Consider the following 19,337-nt stretch of genomic DNA (forward strand, 5'->3'; position numbering starts at 1 on the left):
GGCGGTATTTAACTTTTTTTTCAAACAGCGTGCCATTCCGACATGAGGTTATTAATAGGCTATTAATGTCATAACTAGTGGGCAGCTATGAGGCCACTGAGATCTGGACCTCATCAGTTTTGAGAGCTGGAAATACATGTGTTTGATAAATATCGGTATATTGTTGTGCATGTTGCGTGCGCAACTCGGGGAAGTGAAAGCAGTTCTGTATAGACATTGCAAGTTTTCATGGTGATCATCGGTGCAGCTGCAGATTGTGAAAGCCGATTGAAAATACATACATTTAGAGCGAACGTTTCAACTATGTTTGCCATGGGTAGTGGACAAAAAACACTCAAATAAAACAATAGCCTAAATAACTAGTGCGTAATGGGCACCTATACTAAATCATTTTTGAGGTTCGCCATTTGGTAATATGACCTATCCTTACTGACAATAACTTAGATTGAGCACAACTAGTGCACGAGTTGCACGAAGGCAAAATACAGTCCTACGCCTATTATATAGCCTGGCCAATTTTTTTTTTTTTTTTACAGTGTGTATGATACAGTATGTGTGGAAATTATTATCTTGCTGGCAACATTAAAGACTCTTAATACTGGATCAGTGTGGACACAATGTTTGTTTCTGTGCTGTTACCTTTGTTAACCCCACAAGTGGTCAGAGGTATGAGGTCAGTAGAGTCTGGTTGTTCCTCATTCACCATTTCGGCGAATTAACAGTGAAAGGACAGCAGCTAAACAAGGTAGGAGAAACATTGAATTGAACAAAATCTAAAATTGTGAACTTAAAATGATGGTTAGAATGCTTGTTTGGTTAGAATGTATTGTTTTTAATACAGTTGAATTGTTTTAAATTGGTATTGAACTTGAATAGAATATTTGTTGGTATTCACTGCAACAAGCTAATAATTCCACTGAACATTTTTCTAGAATAGTTATTGTCCTATGTTTGGTGACATTTTCACCTACAGTAATTCTACAAAGTTAAATAATTAATAATGCCCTCTTATTATCATGTCTGAAGGTAACTGACAAGATGGAATGCACACTCTTTCCATATCTGGTCATTATATATGTGTTCCGAGGTAAGTAGCCTGCATATGCTGTGTGTTAACATTTTCCTGTGTGCTATAACTATCACGACATAGGTTTACATAGACATGTACACAAAAAAAGAAGATAACTAATGGGATTTTATAATGGCTGTAGCTACTGATTTCAAAACAGCAATGTGATGTGTGGATGTTTACAAGTGAACGTTTACAACTGAAAACAATTCTAACCCCCCTAATTAACTTTTCAACTAACTTTAGACTCTTTGTCTAATGCATTTTGATACCAGGGCAAACTGTATGTTTAGCTGTTAAGAACAGTCACATGTTTGCTGCAGTAGAAATGTTAGCATTACTTATCAACTGTATGCAATATAATTAAGAGTATTGTCTACTTTTTTACTGTTTGATGGGTATTGTTTGTTGTACTGTGGGATAAATGTTACTGTATATGTTTCTCATTGAATTAACTGTTTTAGTATAAATTAGATATATAATGAAATCTAGTTCCCATCCTTACCTTAGGAACACTTGTGTCAGGTAAACCCCCCCTGTGGCAATATGAGATATCTGATGGTGACCCCTTGGGGGCCTTGACACAGGCATGTGTCATGCTTAGGCTGAGGGGGTCTTGCAAATATTATCTTTGTTAAATGCCAGTTGGTTAAAGAATCACTTGTAAGTGCATCTTGTGATCTTGTGTGTGTGTTAAGGGTATAAGAACTGGCTTCACCCACAGATGTGTGGTCTTGTTACTTTGACTTCCATATGTGTAACTTGCTCCCGGTATGATGAATAAAGCTGCAGTCTCACACCAGTTGTCTTGGAAACATTTTGACCACAGTACCTTGTCTGTTTTTTATACTTCTGATGTCTGTCCTTCATGTTATTTATGATTTGTACCAAGAACAAATCCTACCAACTTCTTGACATGGCTATACACATGTATTGAATCTTGAAATCTGTTTGCATAAGGTGTGGCTGGAAACCATAAGGGGTGGGAGCTGACCTACTCCCCGAGTCGGGATCTCTGTGTCTTAAGAGGATCAAATTTGACCATGATGTGCGACTACGTTTACCCGGCCAACCTCAGCGTCAGGAGTGCCTTCTGGACAGTGCAGGAGTACGGTGACCAGCCTGTCACTGAGGACTCTAGGTACGAGGGCAGGGCGAGCGTGGACTGTGGGGACATGAGCCACCAGTGCACTCTCCGCTTGGTCAACGTGACTACAGCGGACACGCAGCACAAGTACTACTGCAGGGTGATCACCCAGCAGCAGAAGCAGAAGTGGACGGGAAGGCCGGGAGTGAAACTGACGCTGACTGGTAAATGCTATCACTGGTCAACCACCCCGCTTTGCTAGATGAGGATGTGACTGATATATGCAAGCAAGAGGCCATATGGCTACAGAGTATTTTTGAATAGTTAGGGGGAGTTGATATACGTAAGCAAAAACAAGCAAGAGGCCAAATGGCTACTGACTATTTTTGAATAGTCAGGGGGTGTTGCGCGGTATGACAAAAACACATGTTGCTTGATGCACATGATGTATTTTTTCTTCGTGGGAACTCCATTTTATTGAAAGTTTCAGACGGTCATATTTTGTACCGCAATGTGGTACATCTAGTTGTTTGTATGTTTATTTATAATTGAAGAGTTTGATTCCAAAATGCAAGATGGTAACATTAGAAACATTAAAAACTCATGTTATTTAATTGTGTATTCCAGGAAATACTGTATCTATCAAATTGCAGTTGTGTTGTTTTGATTGGGTGAAGATAAATAAAATAACATCCAAACGCATTTCTACTGAAATTACTTGGAAAACAAATTGTAAAAACATAATTCAGAAAATTCATTAAAATGGTGGATATAGCGTTTTGGAACCAAACTCTTCAATTGTCTATAACATTGAATATTTTGCGGGCTGAGAACCAAAGGGGCGTAAGTGACATTTCACCAACTTTACAGGAGAGCCAAAACAAATCTAACTGCTTCTATATGTTCACAGTTAAAGACCTTTGGTTTTTGATCAATAACTTTATATTTATAAATATTTTACTTCTATAATTGTGTCAGCTAGAAAGAGCTCATCAAGAGCTCTCAGGTGATATATATATATCTCAATTTTGACCTAAATGTCACTTACGCCCCTTTGGTTCTCAGCCTTCGATTTGTTGCATTTATAATCCCTCACCCTCTTTAAGATCTCCAGGTGCGAACCCCTGGCCACCTGAGAGAGGGAAAGGCTGTGAATCTGACCTGCTTCAGTAACTGCACTCTGAGTGGCAGCGACAAGTTTGTCTGGCAGAAGAATGGCGTGAAGGTAATCAACACGAACCATCAGACGCTCCGTCTAACCTCCCTCACCAACAATGATGAGGGCAGGTACACCTGTGCTGTCGATGGCTATGAGGATCGGCAATCCCCACCACTGCAGATCAGCATTGCTTGTGAGTCCAGCAATACCACTTGATACAATACAAACAGGGAAGCTCACGTGCATGTTAACATCTAGGGTAAAATGAAAAGCTTTATACACATAAATATATATACACTATAAAACACATCTGGCATGATAACCAATCAGTTTGTTTCTATGTGCACTAAATCAAAATCTATGGCATTTTGAAGATAATGACCTAAGTACCTACTTCTTTCTGGCTTTAAAATGAAATAATGATGTAATTTCACCAGACCAAGTTGTGTTACCATTTAACTCATTGGCTGCCAGCGATTTTCAGTGCAGAGCGCTCCATACTGCCAGACGTTTTACAGCATTTTGACTGTTTTTCCAAGATCCACCAAACGGTGAGTTTTATGACTATGTAAACACTGAAGGTACCAAATGAAATAGTAGACTCTCTTCTTTCACCAGGAAAAAACGGTTTGATTCTATCGTTTTCCGTTCTTTAGTAATCGTCAGTAGAACATGCAGTTTTGCTAAAAACACCTGTTTTTGACCAAAACATGGAGAAAACGATCTTTTTGTGAAAATCAACTTTTTAACGTTAGCGATTCAGGAGTATGTCTACCACGATTGCACTGTTATCTCGTCAGTCTCGTCAAGGTTGCTAGGGACTCTGATGGTCACTAAAGACTCTGAACAGGACGGTAGACTTAGCAAGCTAGCACTAGCAAAGTTGTTGTTAGTCTATATAGCAATATCCAATGTAAATGGATCATACCGTTCACGTGTTTTCCATCCTTGATGTAAGAAGTAAGCATATTTATTCCTTGCATCACGTGCAAACTAGATCCACTGTGGTCGATCTTCAGTGTTAGCTTGTTGCATGCTGGTTGCATGTCTCTGTATCTGCACTTTGCAGGCAGATACTAATCATCCAAATGGCACTGCTGTCATCTAGCGGTTGGGATCGCTAGTACAGTCTGTTTACAAGCCTGAAACTCTGCCAGATCGTTCCCAAGCCCACCCAGGAGCCCTCCCCATTGAAAAAGGCAATTGACGTCTATAGACGTCAATGGCAGAGAATGAGTTAAGAACATGTAAGCACATATATATAAACTGACATATTGTTTTGAAATGTTGGTTAGTTAATTGCAGAGTAGTACGAAAGAATGTAGTGGAAGCATAGCTCTGTTACTGTGTGATCTTCCCCAAACACTTAGATGCACACATACATAGTTTTTTGCCATTTATTTTCTCTTCAATTGAAGAACACCGTACAAACCAGACAAACATACCACATAACACATAGATTCATTCCAAAAGATAAAAGCCTCTACATACAACCTCCATCAAACCTGTCATCCTATGGTTGCTGAGTGACATTCAAATGAGTTGATGGTCAGTCATATTCAAAATTGCAAACTGCAAATTGAAATATGGCCGTCAACTAATTTGAATACAACCATACAGTAGGATGGCATAAGTCCATGCATATGTGATGGACATAAACAGTCGAGAAAAAAGTTTGTACACTTTAAATCCTTCTTCAGATTTGAAGAAGACCACACGGTCAAAACGTTATTCTGTGCCAAAAGAAAATAAACTAAAAATAAGTTTTTAAAGTGTGCAAACTTTTTCTCTACTTCTTACGGATCATTTTTGTCCTGCATCTTTTTACTAGGTTCTCTGACTGCATAGAATGTCCTTGGCACTGCAATAAATTCCCTGAGATGAAACGGTGCTGACATTTTGTAGTAAAATTAAGTGACCATGTGCCCTTGTGTCGACTTCATTCTCAGATCCTCCAAAGGATGTGTTGGTTTTTGTGTGCCCTTCGGGTGCAATTCTCAAAGGAAGTTCAGTGACGTTGGCCTGCATCAGCGACGCCAATCCACCAGTGGACATCTACACCTGGTTCAAGAAGAACATAAACCATTCACTAGGATCAGGACACCAGTACAGCATCAAAAACGCCAACTTCGACGTAACTGGTCAATACTACTGTGAGGCAAAGAATGCACTTGGAGCTGAGACATCGACCGACATGTTCATAAAAACAGAAGGTATCAGTACTATTTCACTCACCCACCCATCCATCTATCCCTCTTACACCCACCCATCCATCCATCTATCTGTCGCTGGGGTCTCATAAGGCATGTCCCTCTTCCTCAGATGAATGCAGTTGTCTAATGACTGTCTCAGTGGGAACTTCTGTGGTCTCTGGAGTTGTGATGCTCTTCAGTTGTGTCTTCTTCATGATCAGGTTTACATATTTATAAACATGTATTTGCGACATGAAAATAATAATAAAAAAAAAATCATGAATCTGAACTTCTCTCTGTCTATTTGTTTGCTTCAATGACAACAGCCGCTGGTGGAAAAGAAAGGATGATGAATCTGAAGAAGACTCTGATGATGAGAAAGACAAGACATCAGAGCCTGAGGTGACAGCAACACATATCAGTGTCATTCCCAAGTGACAGTTAAGACTTGCCAATGCCATTCTGAGAGCAAACACACTTTCGGGCTATAACTCATTTAATTCAATGTCAGGACATACCTGAAATTCTAGCTCTGTCTTTGCGTTTGTTGCTCAGTTACCGGGTGGGAAGCTGTAGTCTGTTGCGATATGCAATTTCACCACTAGATGGGAGAATTTCCCCCAATAATTAACCGAAGAAATACACAATGTTGCTCTAATTCTGAAGTGACAGTTCAAGGTACCCTAAACCTTACCATATTGTCTCCATAATCACATAACCTCATAACATGATTAACAGCACCTCTGCCATTGTCTGAGCTTGTCCTCATCCTCAACTCCTTTGTTGTATTTCCTCAGCAGGAGGAAAATGACTACGGAAACTGTCGGTATGGCAATGCCATCCAGGTAACTCAGATAAATGTTGTCCTGAAGTAAGAGTCAATGATATCCAGTGTCATTCTGGAGTGCATGATAGTCTCCTCATCCTCTCCTCGAAGATGACACCTCCTTTCTTGTTACATAATGTTTCCGTAATTCTTTTGATGGCTCATGACCTCATAACATGATTAGTGCCACTTCTGTGATTGAGCTTGTACTTTATCCTTTCTTGTATTTCCTCAGCATGAAGAAGATGACTATGGGAACTGTCAGTACGGCAACGCCGTCCAGATGGATTCAGTTCAGGAGGATACCTATGACACCGCGCAGGATGATGACATTTACCAAAACGTGGACAGTATCTCCATGTGATTGTCCACTCTTAGGGCTATCTCACAGTCTACACAAACCATTAAGATGTAGCTGTAAAAGTAAGGTTCACACAAGCATATTGAAGAGCCCGTCGTATTACAAACATTCAAACATTATATTTTTAGAAGCTATGGAAACCCGTTTCCGCCACTTAGGGGAAAAACAACTGGCAAATACAAAGTCAAAATTACGAGATACCATATCAAGTCATAGTTATGAGATAGAAAGTCATATTTTTGAGATAAAGAGTCAAAATTATGAGATAGAAAGTCGAAATTATGACACAAAAAGTCACAATTATGAGATACTTACCTGTATGTATGTACTGTATGTACATGTATGTATGTATGTAAGCTACACATTTGATGTCTTACAGGATTTGATGCATTGTATGTCTGTGTACGTAGACTACAGAGGATTTCATAGATAGATATATACTGTATACTTTATTCTTTTATTCTTTATTCATTTATTTATTATAATGTCTGATAAACACAACCAAGAAGAAAACCGAATAGTATTTTTATTTGAAATTATAATCAGAGGTTCATTTTCAAGTTCAATCTCACTCTTATCAGTAGGCATTACACTGGCCATCAAGTCTTTTCCTGCTCAATTTGTGGCTCTCGGCCGCACTTCACATGCTCTACAGGAGCATAGTCTGAGGTTGTCTTTTTTTTCCTCCTCCCCTTTCCTCATGTTATGCTGTACTTGTACTTCCTATCTGCTCTCCTGTCCCGTCTACCCCCTCTTATCATACTTATATACGATACAATATATAATATTATATATACTTATACATATCTTGAATTTCCCCTTGGGGATCAATAAAGTATCTATCTATCTATCTATGTATGGACAGGTTGGTCTAAATCTCATTGTACTTGTATCTTGTGTTCTTGTATAATACCTGTTCAATAAAGGCTTGAAATTAATTTGAAATTCAGCCCTGTACTCAAACTCTTTGCCTCTCCAGTCAATGCCTGGCCTGAGTCAGCGTGATGGTCCTAAAGTGACAGCCTGTAGCACTCCCCTCTGTTACAATTTTATTGCCAATGTTTGCAAATGTTATAACTATAAATATATCCATGCTTGTAGCTACTGCATCGGACGGACATCCCATCAAACTACAGTCTCACGATAAAAGTTGTTCAGTCAGGACCACGTTGCCAATAAAAAATATTTTTATTTACTATGGCATGAAATACATTCTTGGCGGTATGTCCCCCCCCCCATGGAGTACAGAACAGAACAAACATCAATGACACAACATTGATAAGTCAGAAGTATGAGGGGGTTAAGGGGAGGAGGTGGGTGGAGAAGTCAGCAGAAAAAGCAGATGGCAGCAGATTGGCGAAGGCAGTTTTAAAAGGGTGGGTTTTGAACATTCTAACACCAGATTCCATTCCGCAACAATTCAACGTTCTAAAATTCTATGTAGAATTCAATGAACCCAGACATTCTTTAGAATGATAATTTTCCAACATTCCAAACACACCGGTGTGACGGTACACTCTTAAAGGTGCACTATGAGATCCTTTTTGACGTCACTTCTGTTAACGTTCCATAAACACCAAAACAAAACAAACGCAAAGGGCGCAGGATTTTAGAATGTTCCTTGTGGAGTCGGAATAAATTGTTGCAAATCCGACATCAGCGTTCTATGCTTCCCCCTTCTGTCGGACTGACTGTCAGCTGAGTTATAGCAAAGTCTTTTTAAAGCAAGTGTCTCTGGTTATAGCCAGCCTCTGTAACTTGCTAACTTTAAGACCGTTTGGATAACAACGAGATACACTTAGCCTACTCACGTAACCTTCGGCTGTAGGATAGATTATCGAAACACGTTCTGCACAAACATTTCGTTTTCCATGAACTTGTTCCATTAAGTCTAAGTAGTCAGGCTTTTTAAAACACTGCTAGCTGGTATAAAACGAGTGGAAAAGCCAGGCCACAGGCAGCCCTAGGCAAACAATGATTTCCATGCAAACAAATTGGACGATGAGTTGTGTTCGATTAATCCATTTACAGTTAGCGATTACAGTGGCACCTGGAAATTATGCATTCATTCATCATGTCACGGGCAGACATTTTTTTGGGGGTGTGAGGTCTCTGTTAAACGATTTCCCCCCTTTTAATGAGGAGGGTCGGTGATATTCCCTTTTAATCCCCCATAAATACCAGTGGCCTAGGTCTAGTGAGGGAAATTAGCTTTATTTGTTATTAAAATATGACGACGAGGACCCCAACGAATTTCCTTCCACAACATCGGAAATCCTTAAATAAACAGTCTGATAGTCTATGGATAGCGCTGCCACATCCTACTAAACATGCCTTAAACGTCGTCAAACTATTTTATGTCCCGACTCGACTGTATGTGGCCTCGACACTTTGCGCACAGTAGCCTGGGCCTAGAGATAATGAAAGGGAGCGAGCGACATCTTTAGCTTACTGTCTATGAGCGACACAGCACAGCAGCCAATTATGAAAAAGACAGATACCGTACAACCAAGTTAACTACAAGGATACGCTAGGCTGTCGTGGTTAGTAGGCTAGGCTGTCTGTCAATGTTGCAGTTGAGAGAAATAAGAGAATATGGGCTACAATGAACATTTTCTCTCAAGTCAGTCGACAACGAAAGATAGGCTACAATAGCCTATGATGCAATCGGATCGGTCTTAAATTAAGCTATGGCATAGGCTTCTTGCAAACGACCGCTACAGGCATCAAGCTTGTGTTTTTTTGTGCTTTCACAGACTGCACGACAAGCTTTCACTGGAGGCAGCATATGCGGCATACGTGTTTTACGATTTTGATTATGATCACTGTTTCTTCATTACTCACAACACCTGTTCGGTCCTGTTCTGGACTCCCGTTTTAAAAGTAGGCTTAGTGGTTGTCGTACCATGTTACTTGACTTATAGTGATTGGTAATGCGCCAGTGGCCGTAAACAAAGGTTAACTTAGCCTACGGATAGAAAATAAGAAAAAAAAGATAATAATATAAGTTAGTTTGCCTGCTAGCTAGCTTAACAGAATCTCCCAATGGGAAATTGATGTGATCTATTCACCAGCGTATTTATAGGCCTACATTATCTGACTAAGTAAAGGCCTAGGCTATTACCTCCTTATTCAGTGGAAAGTTGAATAAATAATAAATCGTGCCTTTCACACGGCCAGATCTTGCAGTTCATTACCGACTAAACAACAATAAAAAAAAAAACAGCTGACAACGGCAAAAACAGCTGTTTAGGTGGGTTTATGATTGAACTGTGTCTGAAATGTTGCGCTGAGTTTACCACAGTGGCGCGCCTGACGTCGAACTCAGAGCTTCATTCTTTTGACGTAATAACTGATCAATCTGGCTCTGTTCTAGAATCTTTGGTTTGTTATTGTTTTGGTGCACATCCTGTGCCCCTATTGTTGTTAACGTTTGTTTTGAGGATCACAGCCCCTGTGTTGTCTTTTGATATTGGGTTTTTTCACATCGTATTCAGTGGACAGACAGCAAGCTGATCAAGGGGAGAAACATACGATTTGAGATACAAATGAAATCTCGCTAAGATCAAGCAGGATCTCATAGTGCACCTTTAAGGGTTAAATAAGCGCTCTGAATGATGTGAATGATCTGAAGCCGTACTGATCAAGCCCTGAATGAAAGCAGGGCTTGGCCGGCTGGCACTCTGCCAATCAGCTGGGGGAATAGATTGACAGTCAGCTGAGCCTACCAGGGAAGCTAGCGTGACTCCGTGACCTGCCTGAACTAACACTGTGCTCCATTTATTCTTTATGAAAGGTGTCTTTGTTATTTTAAGAAGAGGCATCTGGCTGAGGATAAGTGTCTGTGGTGAAGTCCTTACCTTACTGACAGCTTCAGCTCTCTATTCATGTTTCTCTCTCCCTCCCTTTCTGTTCCCTTTCTAACTTTCACACTTTCTCTCTCTCTCTTCCTCTATCAAGTTCAAGTTATGTGTACACTCTAATAACTGTGGCAAAGGAGTACATGAGGTTATTATAAACATCTGACCTTTGGTGGCCTTCCTGCTGTGTCTGTGGGTGGGGGAGGGGGGGAGGGTCCATCTGAACCTATATCTGCAGATGCACTGCAGAGACTAGCTTGGATGCTCCCATCCTACCTTGCACGGTGATTTCATTCACGCTGCTAAGGCAGCCTGGAAACTACCGCCCTCATTTTTACCTGAGATAGGGGACCAATCACAGAACAGGGGGGGAAGCAAGACGATGATTAGCTATGCACAGACACATTTGATAGACACAATGAACGGATCTGGGCATTTTTTCAAATACGAGAAAATGAACGTCTGGTTGCCAGACCACGTCTCATTTGAGAGGTGGTAGGCGCTAGCAGGCTATGCAGAGACTACGTCTAAAATAGAACGAAGAGGTTAACCTCAGCCTATAGAGACGCAATAGAGCAGATACTGAGTTGAGCAATTGACCAAACAAAAAAAGAGTAATTATCACCAGAGCGCGGAGCGGAACAAGATTTTATTTCACCCAGAAAGAGGAGCGACTATCTCCAGTGAGCCAAATAACATTTTATTTCACCCACAAAGAGGGAGTATCACCAGAGTGATAAACAGGACATTATTTTACTCAGAAAGAGTAGTGACCATCGCCAGAGAAACACAATTTTATTTCACACAGAGATAAAGGAGCGACCAACACCAGAGTGAGACAAGATTTTTATGTTCCCACAAAGAAGAGAGCATCACCAGCTGGGACTTCAGCACAGCATGGGGACTCGTCTGATCATCAGCCTCAGTCTTATCACAGGTAAAAACGAAAGGACTTTCACGGATGATGTGGCTCGATCACAAAAACTGAGAATAACTTTCAATCACATATTACCTTTAGTTATCCTGAATTAATGAATTACCTGGTTGTAAATACCTGACCAAATGTATGCTTGACTTTTGAGGTTTTGTGAAGTGAATGCATGTCTTAACATGTCATAGCTCTTTAAAAACGGCATTGTAGTTTGCATAGCTCATAATATGTGATAGCCCATTGGTGATAAATTAGCTATGTTAAAGCTATAACTCAAATGGAGGCTTTGCGACTGGTCGTAGTGTTTTCCAATTGCGTCGAAGTCCAGAATTATAGTAAACATTGTAGTTATCCAATTGAGTGCAGTGAGATTTTCAAATGCATGTTTGGTGACGCCCCTCGAGTTAAGCCATTTTCATTATTCATAGCCAGACCCTTAATCTGAAAGATTCCGGGGTCTGGTTTACTACCAGGCAATATAACACATGCTTGCCAGTGAAAATGCGTTGAACATTCAGCAAGTGTTCAATACGTGTCCGTATGTCCTTCAGGTATAGCTGAGATGTCCTCCGGGCAGCCCAAGCCGGAGCCCATTCGGCTCAAGGCGTTTGCAGGTGGAGCCGTCCTTGTGGCGTGCAGCTCTGCAGTTACAGGAGGCTCGAGGGACATGTTCTTCTGCAGAGATGGGCAACATAACTGTATCACAGACACAATCACTCAAATGAGTGGTAGCCGGCTATCTCTATGCAATGCATCGAAAGGCCCTCCAAAGGTCCTCATGACACAACTGAGGGTGTCCGACTCTGGTGTGTATCAATGCGGAGGGAAAACACGTCAGAATACATACATAAACACCACCTTCCGCTTAGAGGTGAATGAAGGTGAGTGTTCTTTCAGCATACTTCTAGGTGAAAAATCTCATGTTTCATGTTAGCCATGATGTTTATGCTTTAAAATGTATAATATCTTTTCTGTGGATTTTCAGAACCAATGTTGAAGGATTATTTAAATCCTGGTCTATGTATTAGGCTCTGATGCGTTGGCAAACAATGTATGGTGATTTTGATTGTTTGAGCATTGTTGGAATTACCCATGTTGATCACATGACACTGATAATGGGGTTACATAATAGTTTATGTTGGAGTGTATTCTGGTGATTGAATTTGAGGTAATGTTTGTTGTGTAGCAATATGGTCTTCATTTAATGGTTGTGATCAAGTGAAGAGCTCTAGCTTCAAATAAGAAAATGTGTCATTATTTGACAGTCTTTGCCACAGTGTGCTGTTCCTTACAGACCCTTTGTATGGCAAATCCATTGACATTGATGGCCGTATGGGAGAAAATGTCACCATCAGTTGCCAGTATCCAGACAAAAACAAGAGAACCTACATACAGCCCAATGTGTCCCACTGCACTAAGCTTGTCTCATCTGAAGACGCAAATGAAGACGGCATATATGACAAGTTTGATGATAAGGAGAGGGGATTATTCACGGTGACTATCCGGGCACTCACACTGGAGGATGCTGCTGGGGTATACTGGTGTGGAGTAGGAACTGGCAAAGCGACTGGCAGCAGTAACCTCATCACAGAGATGAAACTACACGTCATCGGTAAGCAGCTGCAGAAATGAACACCGCTTTTGTGTGTATGTGTGTGTGTGTGTCTGGATGTGTGTGTGTGTGTGTCCAGGGCCGGTTCTTCCTACAGGCCAACTAGGCGACCGCCTAGGGCGCCAAATTGGTTGAGGGGCGCCATAAAGCATCTTTCTTCCTTTTTTTAACAACATTGATTAACAAAATAAGAAACGCTGGAAACAGAAAGTCATTACAAAGTAGCCTGCAAAGCGGAGCTAGCGTCTTCAATTGTAACAAAAGTGTGGTCTCATTATAGCCCAATAACTAAACCCATGTAGAAAGACGCATCATACGCGACCGGCGTATGATTTCGACAGGCTGATGTGTGTGTGAGTATGTGTCAGTCAATCGCAACAGTCTGCATAATATTTGCAATGTTACATTGTAAACATTGTTGCAATGTCATATCTGCCTCGTTTTAACGGTTAGCTATATGTTACTACAATGCTGAAGAGAAAGTCATTGTAGGTCCGGTTACAATAAACAAAACTTATCTAATAGGAGTCCTATGGCTGTTCTTATAAAAAGTATTGTCCTCCATTTAATGCTCTTGAATGTTTATTGTAACAGACAGCACAGTTCATAGGCTACTCATACAATTGACACGACCAACACGGCCAGAAAAAACGTGGAAATCCAAAACATCTCATGCCATGTATCATAAATCTCAGTATCGCCTAGGTTAGTGTGAGTGTAAGAGAGAGAGAAAGACAGAGAGAGAGAGCTAAAGTTTACCCCCTTGAGACTTCTTCCTCTTTTAACAGATGTGGAAAGTGCCATCTGTAGCTCTCTTTCTATGTGTGTATAAATATAGAGACAGGGAGGGGTTGCACTCAAGTTTTTGGCAAACAGAGTGTTAAGTGGCATTCAAGGAAACAAAGTGTTCAATGTGTGTCCAGACTGCGATTTAAATGCACTTGAACCAGTGATGAAAGCTCCGGCTTACTGCAAGGTCTGGCCCAGTTTTCTCAGAAACACCACTACATACTTACTTTAGACAAAGAATGACTTGAGAGTCATTATACCATACAAATTCAGTTGACCCATACCCCACACTCATAAAACAAATAAACAAACAAACAGAAAAAAGACAATTGCATAGTTCAATTTGGGTTTCAGATCCAGCGCATCAAGGTAACCACAGCATGCACTTCCTCTTTGGGAGTGTAGACACCTAGAGAGACACAGCCAGAAACCATCATGTTGAGCTTGCATCACATGAAAAAAAAAGCATTTTCGAAAGTCTGCACACTGTAGTTTTTTTTTTAATTTTATTTTGTCGATGCAGTTTGTTTTATAGTGAGATTCCCAAAACTATTCTTCAGTACTGTAACTTCTATGTACTATTTCATATTATGATATGCATTGACCATTTTTTCCCACAATTACATCCAGAGTCATGGGGCGATTGTAGTTAGTTGACTGCCCTTGTATGTTTGTTTGCTTCTAGGCAGTGTTGCTTTCGATTGGACCATCACCATTATCATCATCATCATCATCATCACTCTGCTAAGTTCACTGACTGGACTGACAGCTTTGATCCTCTTTATTTGTTGGAGGAGAAGAACGACTCAGAGTAAGTCTGACACTGAGACAACAATGGTCTAATTGGTTACATCTAGTCTTAGATTAGAATAAACTTCAACAAACATCTCCACTGAAAAAAAAAATGTCGCTGGCTGAATATGTCATCACTTCTCATTTCATGAGGCTTGTTCTGCCATTAATGCATCACAGGGCCTATCTCCTCACCAAGCAGCCAACCCAATGATAGGAGGGGAAACATTGGGGTGAGGAAAACACTCTACATCAGTTGGATGTCAAACTCATCATTAGGCTTGGGAATCGGTTCCAGGTTCCGGTTTGGAACCAGTTCCGAAGGTTCCGATCCATCGGAATCGTACAAGTCCACACGTTAACGATTCCCTTAACGATTCTGAACGTTCTGTTCTGTCATGCTCAAGCACTTAAACAACATCCATGGCATTAAATACCAGGAGTGCACTGTATTTGGCAGTTTGCTAAACTTCAGGCTTAGATATCAAAACATTATTGCTAGCTGTAGCCAATTTTTTTCGTTTGGCAAAAATGACAACGTGTTGACTATGCTATCATGAACAGGCTTTTTAGTTAGGGCTCAGCCTAGCCGAACTTAGCCCACTACGTATTTTATAAATGGCTATTCAAATTATTTTACATCAAACCTGGATTAAGCTCTGAAAGAGAATATGCACGAAGTTAACTGGCTATCCAAGGGAGTTTCTGCATGGACAACTAGAAATCACGTAGAGAAGAAGGACAGCTGAACTGAATTGTGAACGTCAGCTCAGCTGGCTAGCTTTCAAGGTAGGCTACGAACATCCCAGTGCTAGCAGGGCATCAGGCTATCATCAATTGCCTTTAAATTAAGTGAACCGTCTATATCAGCGAGAAAAATAAACTAAAGGTTTCCCCAGTCAGGAAATTATACTTTCTAATTTGGTGCCATCAATGCAACCTGTGAGCACTCAATGTGCGTTCCTGCGCGTGAAACTTCACAGTGGATAACGTGGGCTAAACGCTGTCTATGGCTAGAAGCAATGTTATTTAAAACAACTAACTACTTGGATTTCATGGAAACTGCAGAGACTGCCTAATCCTAGTCTTTGAAAAGAATTATGGAATGCAACACACTTTATATTTTCATTGCACACGTTATAGCCTAGAGCCTCAAAACTCTGTTGTCTGTTATGCTTAAGTCACGATTTATTGTAACAGATCTTAGCAGCAACAGCAGCAACATTTTCTTTCATTTGGACTTCAAAGATTCATTAGGCATAATACATTTACGCACATTGTTTGACAGGCTTCGTTTCACTGTATATTGACATTACAGTTGACAAAATTGTGGTAGCCTATGGTGAAATTGCTGCTGCAATCGCCTTGTCTGATGCAAGATTTTACATAAGGCGCACCACGTCGACTATAGCCTACGGCATATTAAATTAAATCGGTATAACTTTCTGCAGCACGGAGCTGTGTAGGCTAATATGTAAACTCAATTGCGGTTTTGTTGTTTTCAAAATCAGTATTTTTTCATAGGTTAAACTTAATGCTTATTCGGCTACACACAACAAATGAACGCTATTCATGATCCCATGGAGAGACGAATTAAAAACACCTGTTGAATCATTGAGATCAGAAATGGCCCTGGCATTGCAGCCCACCAATTTTTGAGCGTTTTTGATGAGTACAATTTAACTCAATTTGACCTAAAATGTAAACCATGACGTGTTGTTTAAGCTACTCTTTTAGAACACACGACTAAGTGTGATTAGGCTACAATACGAAGCTTTGTTTTAGAAATGTTTACTTTTTAGAAATATAAAAGCATTCAATACATTCAAAGCCAACAACTCTCCAAGCCATAGCCTACTGTATAAATGTTCTGTAGATGGTACAGGAATCGATATGGGAATCGATAAGGAATCGCATCGATAAGCAGACTCGATAATGGCATCGATATCGATAATATCTTAACGATGCCCATCCTTACTCATCATATTGTATAAGAAATACAACTTAGTGCACCTCTTTTAATAGACCCTGATTATAAATTAACTATTGACTGATGATGGATAGAGAAGAGGGAATTAATTTTGACAGGTTATGTACAGCATTATTGTAAAGCATTTGTATACATTTACTTGTTCTTTATCATTTCGGACTCTTTTCTCCACAGTGATTTGCATATATTAGGATAAACATCCAAGATGCATTGCAGTGTAGATTGTAATACTTTCAGCAATACATAAATTAATCATCTTGGTTGCTATGGTTAAATTGTAGTGGTAGTTTATAGATTTTTGCTGGGGTAATTACAACAAAGGTACAATAAAGAATGTTATACTACTAAATAGTGCTACTCTTCTGCCTCACCCCTGCAGGCAGATGGTGTCTATGAGGAGATAAAGGACACCAGCTGGCAGCTGCCCAAACACAGCCGAGAGTAGCAGCAGTAACAGCAACAGCTCACCTGAGAGTGTTTATGTCCTCGCTCAGTTACCCTCGGAGGGATACGGCTATTCCACAGTCTGCTTCAAGGGGCACTCAAACGGCCCTGACCCCACCAGAGAGACAGTAACCGTCAGAGGAGTAGTCAACACTGAATATGCTACTATCCAGCGTCACACATAATGTCTCTCTCTATCGCTCTCTCTTTCATCTTTCCCTGTCCCTTGTACTGTTGTCATTACATTTTTTTAAAAAAGGTTACATTTCAGTTCATTGAAAAGATTGAGTTACTTAACACATGGATATCTGCTTCTTGAGGTCACCAATGGGGTGTACTATGAACCTCGATTAGTGGGTTAGCGAGGCATGATGCGCTCAAAGCCAGGGTATGCTGTCATACGAAAGTGGATTTCAAAAGAGTGATATATTTGCACCGCAAAAACGTTGTCCAGTTGTCAGTAGCGCGCAGTGATAGGAATCGAGAAAAATAGTGCCAAGTGATAACGAGGTTTGAATTTTTCCTTTTTTTTTGTGGTGCAAATATATCACTCTTTTGAACGCATATGGTTTTGAGAAGAAAAACACTTTACTTTCGTGACCCCAGCAACTTGCCGGACTACTTTCTTCAGCATCAAAAACCGGCTGGATCTCGGCTCACAGGACGCTGTCGGGGGGTAAGTCAGTGCTGATGCACAACGTTGCTGACAGGGAACCCATATAACTTTGTGTCTTAAAGGGATATTCCGCCATTTTTGGAAATACGCTCATTTTCCACCTCCCCTCGAGCAAAACAATCGATATTTACCTTGTTCCCGTTCATCCAGCCATTCTGTGAGTCTGGCGATACAACTTTTACCTTCAGCCTAGCATAGATCATTGAATCGGATTAGACCATTAGCTTCTCGCCTGCTAGCTTCATGTTTAAAAGTGACTAAGATTTCTGGTCATTTTTCCATTTAAAACATGTCTCCTCTCAAGTTAGAAAGTGCAATAAGACCAACTGAAAATGAAACCTGGCGTTTTTCTAGGCTGATTTGACATGGAACTACACTCTCATCTGGCGTAATAATCAAGGCAACTTGCAAACGTACCATAGGCGCAGTGATATCTTACGCAGCATCTGAAAATAGTCCCCATACACAACAAGCAGTAGTAGTGCCAGTAGCTGCAAGTTGCCTTGATTATTACGCCAGATGAGAGTGTAGTTCCATGTCATATGTCCATGTCACTTTTAAACATGAAGCTAGCAGGCGAGAAGCTAATGGTCTAATCCGATTCAATGATCTATGCTAGGCTGAAGCTAAAAGTTGTATCGCCAGATTCACAGAATGGCTGGATGAACGGGAACAAGGTAAATATCGATTGTTTTGCTCGAGGGGAGGTGGAAAATGAGCGTATTTCCAAAAATGGCGGAATATCCCTTTAAAACCCGAACTATCCCTTTAACAGTTGCAGGTCCACCTGAAACTCGAAGGCGCTTTTAACTCTGTTGCGCATGCAGATATATCACTAAATGGACGTGCATACTATACAATATCTGATGACCATCGTTTTTTTGATGTTATAGGTTAGACACTAAAACATATCACCATAGATTACGCTGCCGCTCATAAATGCGGAAGTAATCTTTTTGAAAATATAGGCGGTCTGGGGCATCTCCACGTTTCAATATTGGCCAAAGTCACCTAAACCACGAGAACACGCACAGATCTGAGCTGAAACCCTAGTTTGATAAATTCACCCATGATTGAGTTTCGTGATACCACTCAACTCTGATTGCGACTTTGGTATTTAGCGATCCAGGTCATCCAGAGAAAGCCTGGTTATGTTCAGCGAGATTCGTAGTATACCCCACGTGCTGTCGATGCTAAAAGAAAAACAAAATAAAGACAATCACATTTTTTCAGTGAACTTCTATTTTCATGCCCCCAGCTCTCTCGAAAAACTTTGAAAAAATTGAATTTGAAGAGGCTTGTTTTAATTGCTTTTATGATGTAATTGTTATAGAATGTGTTGAGAGTAGTGGCGTTGTGCTCATGTATCGCCTGGCAGAGAAGTGGAGTTAATGAGTACTTTTGCCCCCTTATGTTTTGATAGGGAGTAAGGCAGGTCTTAGCATTAGGCAGGATGTCTTTTGTAGTAGTTGAATTGACGAGATTCTTAACGATGGCCGTAAAACAGTGTTCATTTCTCGAGGGTGGTTGGATGGGCAAAATAAAGGAA

At 40.5% G+C, this 19,337-nt stretch overlaps 1 protein-coding gene across 1 annotated transcript; it reads left to right on the forward strand.

The window, feature by feature from the left end:
- Positions 1–1,029: 1,029 nt before the first annotated feature.
- LOC134076837 (B-cell receptor CD22-like) lies at positions 1,030–7,622 on the forward strand. Its single transcript, XM_062532093.1, has 8 exons — positions 1,030–1,087; positions 2,030–2,380; positions 3,263–3,508; positions 5,265–5,528; positions 5,638–5,728; positions 5,834–5,909; positions 6,305–6,352; positions 6,569–7,622. Exons 1-8 carry the CDS (start codon positions 1,039–1,041, stop codon positions 6,695–6,697), a joined length of 1,254 nt encoding a protein of 417 aa, XP_062388077.1. The 5' UTR covers positions 1,030–1,038; the 3' UTR covers positions 6,698–7,622.
- Positions 7,623–19,337: the final 11,715 nt, after the last annotated feature.

The sequence above is a fragment of the Sardina pilchardus genome, chromosome 1 (assembly GCF_963854185.1).
Source record: "Sardina pilchardus chromosome 1, fSarPil1.1, whole genome shotgun sequence".
Taxonomy (NCBI): Eukaryota; Metazoa; Chordata; class Actinopteri; order Clupeiformes; family Clupeidae; genus Sardina; species Sardina pilchardus.

What these genes read in the sequence shown, in the direction of transcription:
- LOC134076837 (XM_062532093.1), top strand. Translation starts at nt 1,039, where the DNA reads ATGGAATGCACACTCTTTCCATATCTGGTCATTATATATGTGTTCCGA. An exon ending in ACTGCAGATCAGCATTGCTT is followed by an intron (nt 3,509 to 5,264) that starts GTGAGTCCAGCA and finishes CTTCATTCTCAG; the next exon opens with ATCCTCCAAAGGATGTGTTG. An exon ending in ACAAGACATCAGAGCCTGAG is followed by an intron (nt 5,910 to 6,304) that starts GTGACAGCAACA and finishes GTATTTCCTCAG; the next exon opens with CAGGAGGAAAATGACTACGG.